The sequence below is a fragment of the Phoxinus phoxinus genome (assembly GCF_949152265.1).
Source record: "Phoxinus phoxinus genome assembly, chromosome: 13".
Taxonomy (NCBI): Eukaryota; Metazoa; Chordata; class Actinopteri; order Cypriniformes; family Leuciscidae; genus Phoxinus; species Phoxinus phoxinus.
Window position 1 is genome coordinate 33,246,147 of NC_136888.1, and position 12,891 is coordinate 33,259,037.

General features: G+C 36.3%; 1 protein-coding gene across 1 annotated transcript in view; it reads right to left on the bottom strand.

Moving 5' to 3' along the window:
- sntg2 (syntrophin, gamma 2) overlaps window positions 1-12,891 on the bottom strand; it is an 88,940-nt gene that overhangs the window by 4,463 nt on the left and 71,586 nt on the right. The window contains exon 15 of the mRNA XM_079633268.1: window positions 1,930-2,022. Within this exon, the coding sequence (XP_079489394.1) occupies window positions 1,930-2,022 (93 nt within the window). The remainder of the gene's footprint in view (window positions 1-1,929; window positions 2,023-12,891) is intronic.

Consider the following 12,891-nt stretch of genomic DNA (forward strand, 5'->3'; position numbering starts at 1 on the left):
ATATACAGGTCCTTCTCAAAAAATTAGCATATTGTGATAAAGTTCATTATTGTCCATAATGTAATGATAAAAATTAAACTTTCATATGTTTTAGATTCATTGCACACCAACTGAAATATTTCAGGTCTTTTATTGTTTTAATACTGATGATTTTGGCATACAGCTCATGAAAACCCAAAATTTGCATATTTCATCCGACCAATAAAAAAATAAAGGGTTTTTCATACAAAAAAAGTCAACCTTCAAATAATTATGTTCAGTTATGCACTCAATACTTGGTCGGGAATGTGGCGTGGCATGGAGGCGATCAGCCTGTGGCACTGCTGAGGTGTTCTGGAGGCCCAGGATGCTTCGATAGCGGCCTTAAGCTCATCCAGAGTGTTGGGTCTTGCGTCTCTCAACTTTCTCTTCATAATATCCCACAGATTCTCTATGGGGTTCAGGTCAGGAGAGTTGGCAGGCCAATTGAGCACAGTAATACCAAACCATTTACCAGTGGTTTTGGCACTGTGAGCAGGTGCCAGGTCGTGCTGAAAAATGAAATCTTCATCTCCATAAAGCTTTTCAGCAGATGGAAGCATGAAGTGCTCCAAAATCTCCTGATAGCTGGCTGCATTGACCCTGCCCTTGATAAAACACAGTGGACCAACACCCGCAGCTGACATGGCACCCCAGACCATCACTGACTGTGGGTACTTGACACTGGACTTCAGGCATTTTGGCATTTCCTTCTCCCCAGTCTTCCTCCAGACTCTGGCACCTTGATTTCCGAATGACATGCAAAATTTGCTTTCCGCCGAAAAAAGTACTTTGGACCACTGAGCAACAGTCCAGGGCTGCTTCTCTTCGCGGTTTCTGGTTGAAACGTGGCTTGACCTGGGGAATGCGGATCTGTAGCCCATGTCCTGCACACACCTGTGCACGGGGGCTCTGGATGTTTCTACTCCAGACTCAGTCCACTGCTTCCGCAGGTCCCCCAAGGTCTGGAAGCGGCCCTTCTCCACAATCTTCCTCAGGGTCCGGTCACCTCTTCTCGTTGTGCAGCGTTTTTTGCCACACTTTTTCCTTCCAGCAGACTTCCCACTGAGGTGCCTTGATACAGCACTCTGGGAACAGTCTATTCGTTCAGAAATGTCTTTCTGTCTTACCCTCTTGCTTGAGGGTGTCAACGATGGCCTTCTGGACAGCAGTCAGGTCGGCAGTCTTACCCATGATTGCGGTTTTGAGTAATGAACCAGGCTGGGAGTTTTTAAAAGCCTCAGGAATCTTTTGCAGGTGTTTAGAGTTAATTAGTTGATTCTGATGATTAGGTTAATAGCTCGTGTAGAGAACCTTTTCATGATATGCTCATTTTTTGAGATAGGAATTTTGGGTTTTCATGAGCTGTATGCCAAAATCATCAGTATTAAAACAATAAAAGACCTGAAATATTTCAGTTGGTGTGCAATGAATCTAAAATATATGAAAGTTTAATTTTTATCATTACATTATGGACAATAATGAACTTTATCACAATATGCTAATTTTTTGAGAAGGACCTATATATATATATATATATATATATATATATATATATACAAAAAAAGATATATGTAAATCTATATATATATATAATAAAGATATATAGATATAAATAAATAAAAATGTACAAAATAAAATGTATATTAATAAAAAAATATTTAAAAAAATTAAAAATACATAGATATAGATTAAAAAAAAGATAAAATGTTTTGGTTTTTTTATAAATAAAAAGGGAAGATTCCTTCCTAAAGTGTCAGGAATGACCCGAGCGTGTTTAGCTAATAAGAGTAAAGCTTATGACACACTGAGCGCGAGACACAAGCAGTGTATTCTGAGTTCACTCCTGTCAGGGTTCAGCTGTGAGACTCTGGAAGAGCAGCAAACACAGCCAGGTTTGAGTCTCCTCACCTTTGAGATGCTCTCGGAGCAGGAGAAGCCGGACTCGAAGTCGACTGTGAAGCTCAGGATCTTCCCCTGACTGCTGCACATGTAGCTCTTCCACTGCCGGGGAACAAGAGGAATATTTACACACTGTAAAACAACAGGCACAACATTCATATTTAAATCGCTTCTCTAAAAAAAAAAACACACACACTCTCAATGGTCCTGATCTCACATGCTTTATGTTCCCGGGAATAGCACAGGTACGGCTCAGTTGCCATGGAAACGGCTGCCCAAAAACTGCGCTTTTAACACAAAGAAGAAACTAAGATAGAAGAACTTGTCTAATAATCAATTTTCTAAAGGAAAAACGTCAATATCCAGCCCAGTAATTAGCAGTGCTGTGATCGTAGCATCTGACACTGTAGTGCTGGAGTATTTACGCCTGAAGTTGGGTCACTCGACGGACTCAGAATCTGTTAGTTAATGGACTGACCGAGAGGAAGATCTCAGCAGCACCTGAAGGGCTCGTGGAAATGTGTCTGAGAACCGGAGAGTCTCAGTCATTTGTTCACTATAATTAGATTCCTGGAAGTTTGTGTTTCTAGTCAATGTGATTATAGAGACGCATCGCATCAGTATTCACAACACAATGACCCTCGAAATCACATTATAGAGGTCCGAGCTGAAGCACAGCGCCGGAAGATCAGTGGGTTGAACACTTCAGCAGCTCGAAACAATTTAACGGCTTTAAACATGGGGCATCAAAAAATCTAACGGTAAAATACTGTAAAAATGCTACAGTGAAAAACTGTTAATTGGTTAACAGAAAGTTTCCTTACTATATACGGTAAATGACTGTGATAGATCTAATGGTACATTTAATGTAATTTTACTGTAAAATATCGTTAAATTTACAGTTTTTGAAAGTGAAAAAGAACAACTCATCGTATAATTTACAATGAAAAAACTTAAATTGAAATTCCTACAATTCCCTGCGTGACACTTCACATTTTATGTATTTTTGTTGAAATAACTGTTTCTTCATAGTTTTCTTAGTTTTTTTCTAATCAGTTATGTACATTAGGGCTTTATGTTACATTTGATGTTGCTAAATGAATGTTTATTGCATTTTTAAAATGTCAATGTTACCCATGATGGTGTTTAGTTTGTGTGTGAATGACACTGTGCAGCTTCTCTATATTAGTATTAACTTATGAGTGGAAATGCTGCTTGTGATGAGCTTTGATTGATCATGTGACTCTCGTCACTGCTGTGATTGGTGGTTTTCATTGTATTACAATGGTACAAAACAGATATTAATACCTAAATAGGTCAGTAAATTAACATTATATCAGATAATGAAATATGGTTTATTACAGTAAATTTTAAGTTAAGTCTGTAAAACCTAAAATGTTGCTACTGTATTTTATACGGTACATTTCTGGCAACCACAGCTGCCAGTATTTTACCGTAAATTGAACAGATGTTTTTTGACTGTTAATTATTTGACTGTAAATGTACAATAAATTGCAGGTTACCAGTTGCATGACTTTCACAGTAAGATACTGTAATATTTTACAGTAAATAATTGTGAAATGGCCGCTGTATACTTTGACTTCACAGTAATTATGCTGTCGTAATTTAACTGTGAAATTACAGTTAGTGTCTATCTTATTACTGTAATTTAGCAGTAGGCTGCAGTATAAAATTGTATATGAATAAAATACTTAAATATTTAAATGAATAAAAATGATTGTGATTTTGTTTTTAAATACAAAAACATTACTTTATTTGATGTATTATAAATTATAGTAAAATTTATATAAATTAAATATTTTAATTATTAAAAATGTAAGCAAAAAATTATAATATAAATCGCCAGAAGTCACTTTGGAAAAAGCATCTATCAAATGCATAAATGTAAAATTAAATGATCACTCAATTGAGTAAATGTTTACATTAAAACTCAAAACACATCACAAATACTAAATAAAACTATAAAGTGGATCAAATAATATTTCAGACATCATTTTTATTCCAAATGAAATTACATCAAGTAAGTACAATACCACAAAAACTGATTATGATTACAGAACACATTTGTCCTAAAACTGATTAAGCATTATTAAATGAACAAAAAACGATTAATAATGATCCACATCCCGAATTAAAATGCAAAGGCAGTTCAAATCACAGCCGCGTCTCAGATCCGCAGCCGTCTGATTTACATTTTCAAATCAAATCCTCAAAAAAATAAACATTTGTATCTAAATATGCATGAAATGTACCAGTAATATTCGCAGTACAGTGAGTGGCTCTTGAAATCAATTAGGCAGGAGGAGGAGAGCGAGCTTTCCTGGACGCCCGGCAGTGACATGTTGATTCTGCAACATCATCAAGCAATCTGTCGAGCCAGAGAAGAAGCCATTAAAGTTCGTCAACAGCTCTGACTAATATGGAAGGAGTATGGGAATTATTATTTGCACCAGCCGTGCCAGGATTTCTTCCGGGTCCTTATTATTTTGTGCATTAAACTCTACCCTACAGCTCACAGGATCATGCGATCTAATTGAGCCCAACACACCGGCCTCTGAAAATGAACCTGATAACCACAAGATGCACTTCGTAAACTTTACAAACTGAAAGTTTCTACTTAATTCAGACGTCCAAACTCCCTGTTCCCTTTCTCCACAAACTCTCGACTCATCACAGGACACGTCGGCTGGTTTACTCACGGCACAGATGTGCGCTCGCGTTTTAAGAGGCGTGTGAAATTCAGCTGCCAGAGAAAGCAAACGCCAGCCAAGCGGATTTGCAGTGCTTACTGTCGCCTCACGTAAGCGTCTGCTGTCACATGTAAGGCACAGAACACACGCCGCTAATTGGAGAGCGTCTCTGGAGGGATCTGAAAAACACATAGTGAGGTTTGTCGAGGATTTCCTTGTCAAGTCGAGCGAAGAGTCACAACAGCACGGTAGAAACGCAGCAAACTTCTCCTCTGACATCCGTAAGAACACATGCAGAATTAGATTTAGAAAAACGGTCCACTGTAAAAAATTGTTGTTGGTTTTACTTTAAAAAAAACAAGTAACCTTAATTTTCTTAAAGTTCATTGAAATATTAGTTAATACAATGGATTAATCAAAAGAAACTCAAAATGTTAAGTTATCTGAATCATTTGAATGATCTAAGTGGATTTGACAACAAAAAAAATTGTGATAACAAATCAAGAAAATACATTTTTACAGTGCACTGTAAACACTAACGCTCAAAATAATGAATTGGTTTGAGTAGGACAAACTTAAATTAAACTAATTAGTTCAGTCAAATTAACTTTTATGAGTATTTAGCACTTTCTTTTTTCTTTCAAGTTCACAGAACTGATATATTTTAAGTAAACTGAACTGCTTCATTGTTTTGAGTTTTATGGAATTATTTATTTTAATTTAGACGAACTTAAGTTTCATTGAAACGGCTGGGATGTCTATTTCCCAGCATGCTTTGCCGATGGCACTCAAAAGGGAGAGTAAATGCTAAAATTAAGTGTAATATAATGTGTGTGTTTTTTGTGTAAGATTAATGTTAATTGGGAGATTTAGTAGTGATTAATGTTTTGTTACGCTAATTTATACGAATTTCTGTTAATGTTGGTTTTAGGAGTTACCATCTTGGTGACGAGTGGTGCATGATCTTGATTTGAGAGCAAATAATACTTTTATATTGTTGCGCTCCTATTGCTAATATGTTAGCAAATTATTATGTTAGCAAATTATTATGTTGGCAGATTAGCTTGTTAAAGCTAGCTAAGATTATAAGAATAAAAGTGATTTTAAGTTAATTGTATAAATTATTGTACTCAAACATTTCAAGTTAAGAACAACTAAAATGTTTGAGTACAAAAAAAATCTGCTAGTTCTGATGACTTAAACTTTGAATTTCATAACTTAAAACATTTGAGGCAATTGATTGAACTAAAAAAAAGTTGCTGTCTTAATTTTTTTATGTACAATCAACTTGGATGTTTAAGTAATTTCAACTTAAATTACATTAAACTGACTTAATCTGTTTTTAAGATCGAATCTCATACAGTATAACTAACTTATTTTGATGAGTTAAAATAATGTAAAAACATATGCTGTCATATCTTGTGGATCACATCATTTTTTTACAGTGCATGCAACGCTACACCGTTCTTCATATTTTCGTTAAATAAAAAGACAGACATGTGTTGTTGTGTTTGTTGATGTAATGAACTACAACAGATGCATCTCCAAAAACATCTGGACAGACATTAAAAAACACATTAATATTTGGGTGATTCATGTATAAGTTAAGCTGCATCTCATGGAAATCGAAGCATACTCATCATGACATACTAATATAGTTTTTATTAATTTTACATTTTCTGTTTTCATTTGACTGTACAACAGGATTACATGCTTGCAATGCATTGGCCATTTGTGCATGCGTAACTGCATTAAATATGTTTCTGGTCTAAAACAATGAGGAGGCATTGAACTTCAATGCAAGATCACAGGAGAACATGCTGCACTGCACCAGAATAACACTGTTCTTCACACCAATCCTTTCTGAAAACTACTCAAAGCCATTTCTGCTTGTAAATGAAAACATGTTAAGCCTTTGTTGTGTTTGTTGATCTTAATGAATTGTAATAGATGCATGTCTACAACATCTGGACAAGCAAAGGCTCACTGGTTTTTACGGGCTTCTGTTTATGGTTATACTGCATCATAAAAATATGTAAACATTCAATGGGCCCAATTTTAACGATGTAAGCGCATGGTCTAAAGCGCAGGGCGCAAGTTCACTCAGGTCGTGTCCGAATCCACTTTTGCTAGTTTAACGACGGGACAAATGGTCGGCGGTCTCTATTCTCTTGATGAGTAATGGGTGTGTTTTGGGATTAAAACCAATCAGAGTCTCATCTCCCATTCCCGTTAAATGCCAGTTGCGCTCGCGCCATGGCAGATTTACTATTTACATGGAGGAATTTGATAGTGGAAAGACGAACACGTCTCCAGAGCGCAAACAGATCTTCTACGGGACAAGCCGGATTCCATTATATCTTTATGTACACAATAATAATCTTTTACATTGTAATCCTTTTAATTTTAATATTTGGTATGTTTGTGTGCTGCTGTGCGTCCCTGTGTGTGTTATAAGCAGAGTGCGTGTAATAAGCAGAGTGTGTGTTATAAGCAGAGTGTGTGTTATAAGCAGAGTGTGCCTAATAAGCAGGGTGTGTGTTATAAGCAGAGTGTATACGTGCGTTGTGGACCCGCCTATAGGCGCACATTACTAACGCACTCGTTAAATAACAAAAAATAAATAATTTGCGGCATTGACTTAAGAGCAGGTTTCAGTTGGTCAATGGCTCAGTGTATTTCTGTTCCTCAAAATAGCAACGCGCCAACAACGTGCCTGAACACACACCTCGTTTTCAGACCAGCATGCCCATGGGCGCAAATACATTTGCTATTTAAACAACGTGGCGCAATACGTGAAAATTAAAACTGCGTCGGGCTGAAACTAGCAAAAAACACTTGCGTTGCGCTTGGCGTTGCATTGCGCCGGCTGTAAGATAGGGCCCTTCAAGTGCATTCATGCAGTTCATGCATTGTTGTGTTTTGGATAAATTCAAGTATGCATGCATTACAGACTGTACTTAACAACACAATGCAAATTCTTCGTCACCCATAGTGGAATCCCAAAGGACAGCGTCTCATATCAGCAGATATTTGTTCATTCATGATGTGAAAAGTGCTTGGCACGCTAGAGGTCCAGCATTCAGCTCGTCTCAAACATCCCAGAAAAGCACGTCCGGATAATCTCCAATCATGCTCACAAATGCATAATGAACTTATTGCTTTCTCAAGTGGCTTTGAAGGCCGATGTGCACCAAAGCTCATGGAGCGTTAATCCAGCTCTTTAAAACACTCATCCATCTCTTCCGCGAATCACATCATCCTAAACGAGAACTGGACAATCACGGCCTAACTGATCAAGGGCAATAACATGAGCGCTGTGACGAACACAAACCGCTGGATCTGCAACTATTGTTCATGAATGATTAAAGTCACTTTCACCGTACAGTGATTACTCGTGTTTGTTTAGAAAAGAACATCTCAACAAACACTGCACAAACTTTCTCTGTAGGTACACTAAAAAAAATACAGGGGTGTGTCAACCCAAATTTGGGTCAAATATGGATTAACCCAACCATTGGGTTAAATTTTGTCTATACGATTGGGTTTGTCTATATTTAACCCAAATTTGGGTTAAAATAACCAGTTTCACTTTATTTTGATGGTCCCTTTAACACATTCTTTTGACGCACCTACATCTCTACTAACTCTCATTCGAGTGTAGTAAAATGCTTAGGGTTAGAATAAGTTGACGTATAGTTACAAAGTTTCTTATAACTTTTATAGTGTAATATAAAATACTTTTTAGGAGCAATTCTCAGTGTTAACTATAGTTGCTTAGCATGCATATAACTAGAATATTGGCTTTTTACACTCAAAAAAATGCTGGGTTGTTTCAACCCAATTTTGGGTAAAATATGGACAAACCCAAACATTGGGTTAAAAATGTAATGTAAAAATTGTTGAAACAACCCAGCATTTTTTAGAGTGTAGTATTACTTATAAAGCATATATTAATGTTTTATTCTGCATGATATTCAATTTATAAGTCATGCAGTGAAGACTGTGAAGTCAGATAACTTTATTCAATGTATGTAAAATGTATATATCCTACCTGAAAATTGTAAAGGTTCACTGTAAAAAATGCTGGGTTGTTTTAGCCCAATTTTGGGTCAAATATGGACAAACCCAGCCGTTGGGTTACATTTTTAAAATTACATTTTTAAACCAACGTTTGGGTTTGTCCATATTTGACCCAAAATTGGATTGAAATAACCCAGCATTTTTTAGAGTGTTAAAGGGGTCATGACATGAGAAACCAAATTTGCCTTGATCTTTTGGTATATAAGAGGTCTTTGTACCATTAAAACGTCCTGCAAGTTTCATAGCTTAAGACGTCCTCCCCATTATAAACGAATCATTTATTTAATCAAGCTCTAAATACAGCTCGTTCTGGATCCATGGTAAGAAGTGACGTCACGGTACGAAGTGACGTACCAGCGTTTGCATATAGACCGCCTCCAGCGCAAGACAACTACGCTTTAAGCGCAAGACAACTACGCTCATTTCGTATCGTTGTCGCGCCCGCGCGCTGCGCGCCTCACAAGTGTTCAGTCGACGGACAGCGAGTGGGTCTGTGTACAGGGAGATTACGATGCCGCAGATGTGCTGTTCCTGGCTGTGGACAAACAACATCTTTGAATACGCTGCAAAAGATCCAGTCGTCAGGGAAAAATGGATGCACTTTATTTTTTGCGGACGTCTCAGTCACGGCAGTGTTAGTTTAAGCGTTTGTTCTATACATTTGAAGGATGACTGTTTTGAGCTTTGCCAGAAAACTGTTGCTCAAAGTCCGTGCCGAGTATTCTGGGCTCAACAACGACGACGCAAACTGTAAGTAATGTATTTAAAACTTTAAACTACTTTTTAAATACGCTGAAAGATCCAGTCGTCAGGGAAAAATGGATGCACTTTATTTTTTGCGGACGTCCCAGTCACGGCAGTGTTCTATACATTTAAGGATGACTGTTTTGAGGAAAAAATCCCAATATGATGCTTGGCTTTGCCAGAAAACTGTTGCTCAAAGATAAGTCCGTGCCGAATATTCTGGGCTCAATAACGACGACGCAAACTTACTTTTTACCATGGCTAATATAAACACATTTGCATAAGAGAATCTTGAAAATATGTCGCCTTTCTAGTAGGCCTACATGTGATAGAAAATTAAAAATGTTGCCTTTATCAATGCTGCATCTTCAAATATGGCCTGTCTGTGCATGCATTTTTGTCCGTGGTACACCCTATCATTTCATTGGAATTAGTTAAATAATGTTAAACTGTTAGCAAATGAAGCTATAGGATAATTATGCAACAATAATCCGTTTTCAAGTGTCTGGGGTTAATTTTTTTTTATTAATTCAAAATAGTTTCACTTTCCATGTGGACACGGGCTGATCCAGTCTTCGTTGTTGTGGTCATGGTTCATTTTCCTCTGATTCCTCCTCTGATTCCGGCTCAAACATAATAAGGTTTTATCATTGCAAGAGCCATCGCTTCGCATGCATCACCCGTCATTAAACAGTTGCGCCGAATCCGCAAATGTTCTGGCTGGGGGCGTTAATAATTGATGCATAGGCACTGACGTTAGCCAATCATAACAGTGGGCGTTAACACTGAACTCTTAAAGGGGAAACACCCCCAAAACAGACTGTTTGAATCAGAGGATGAGAAACAGGGTGGGAAAAGGTCATAAATCACTACATTTTAAAAGTTTTTTGTAAAAAAACTATAGTAATACTATATTTGCACCTAAGGGAACATAATAATAAAATAAAAAAAACCATGTCATGACCCCTTTAAATGTTACATGGGTAAAAAAAAAAAAACTTAGCATTGAGCCTTGATATATTAAAGGCACAGCGGTGACATTTATAATATATATAGCCTACTGTATATATATATACACACATATTAGTGTTGTCAATTGATTATCATCCTGGCTACAACAGGTTTTACGGTGTGAATTACGAGAAAGCCAGAAAATCTCCTTTAATATGCTCTGAAAGAGCGCTACGGTCTTTATCCATATCCAAAAAGGATATTTTCAGTGGATTCGGTTAAGATTTTGCCTCAGGAGCAACTGTCCATTCATTTAAACAAGATCGCAACTTACTAAACCCAAAGAAGTCGTGATCCTGAACTCCCGCTGACTTCCCCACTTGAATGCGCCATATAAAATGATTATAAAATCGTTCACGCTGCCTCATAAAAGTGTCACGCTGTTGTGCAATAGTCTGTCCTGCGCACACTGGAAGAGCTTCGGGGTTTGAGCCGGTCCAGAGCGGTCTGGGTGGACCGTGGCAGGGAACCAGCGCAGTACAGACTGAAGGTCTTCTGCAGAGCCACGCTGATGAGTTTGGGAGCTTTGCATGTTGCCCTTTCTGTATCTCAGCATTGCAGTGATTGAAATCGTTTCTGACAGCTTCGTTCCTTTGTATTATTTATAAATGTCTGGTTAAGGGTACAGAATAATACAGCTCAGGCTCAGGGCTGCTTTCTGACCCTCTTCTTTCCAAACGGGGGAAAATGCACCAACTGTTCTGCTTCAAAATCCTCGAATAGACATTTACTATACAACCCTGAGATAAAATACACGGTTTGATGGATTTAGTGGAACATTTTTCAAATGACCTTAATGAGTCAAATCACAGTACTAGTATTAGCAACAACAACATAGGAATAAAAAAATCAATGCAACAACTTATAAAAGGGTTGAATTATGAATCACACAGAATTGATAAATGCATGAATAAGAGCAATTCTGTGCAATATGCCGAAATATAGCCAACATGAAAAGTATCCAGTTCTTAATGAAATGGTCAATCAATCAACAAATTAAAAACTATTATATTAATTTAGCTAGTAATGTGGTGGGAAGAAACGTCATAAATCACACATGTATGCACCTACAGAAGACATACACAATATAGGCCTATTTGCAGTGCAGATGATTTCTTGAGACTCAAAATGCAACGTCAAGGTCATGGGTTCGATTCTCAGGGAATGCATGAACCAAATGTGTTCATATTGTTAAATGCAATGGATAAAAGCATCTTACCTGCAAATGTCAATGATTAAAGTCCAGACATTTTGCCACATAACATCATAGTTGATATCAATAGATAAACAAGAAGGCGAAAAAACAGCAAGAGACATGCTGTCATTTCCACAGACGCTTTTTTCCCCAAATAAATATAAGAACTTAAATGTGTGAAAGTGCAAGTCAAACCATTTGCTATCATGTTACATTACTAGGTTGAAGAACGCCAACTTCCTGTTAGCACACACTCGTTTACAATGTAGAAGAATCAACCCTCCCAAAATAACTAAGGCTGCACAATACTGTATATCATAATATCTGTATATCAAATAGATGCTATATGGATTTGTGCGATTTTCATTTCGTGAATATACAGTACAAACAAACAAGCAAAACACTGTGTTCATTTACACGCCCATGTGCAGCAATTCAATCTGAAACCGGCAGCACAGATTTATTTACCAGCAAACCGCCAAAATAAAAGCCCTAAGCAAGGCCATTAAGGTAACTAAAACTAAAAAAATTAATGTGTTGCAAAGAACTGTAAAACTTTTCTTTTAGCAACTTGCCAAGGCAACATTTCTTATTTTATTTTAACTTGAAAACTAAAACTGAAATAAACATTAATAAAAACTACCTAGACATAGGCCTAGCCTATATATAAAACAATACTATAAATGACAAAAACACACAACAAACTTCTTTAATTAAAATACAAATTTACTCAAATGAAAATGAAAAATATAAAAAATCATAACTGAAATTTGAAATATTAATAAAAACTATAATAGTATCTCAGTGATTTAATGTTTAGAAAAAATTACAGAAATTAAGACATAAAAAATTAGTATTGTAATGTTCAGCAGTATTATAAAAGATAATGTTTATAAATTTGTATTGAATTTTATAATAGTATTATTATAATATATTTGCAATATATATTACAATATATTTATTTTGATTATTTGTTAATAACAATAAACAATTGTTATTATATTTTAGTCGTATTGAATTTGTCAAAAAACTAATAAAGATTTTTATATATATATATATATATATATATATATTACTCTGTTTACTTTATGGCGTGTGAACATCCAGATTTTGGGAATCAAACAAGTATTTAAAGTATTGAAATTCAAGTTTTTCCCACATTGTTCAGCAAAAGGACGGTTCACACTCAAACAAAAGTCTTCAGAGTAAAAAGTAATTTTTCAGCCT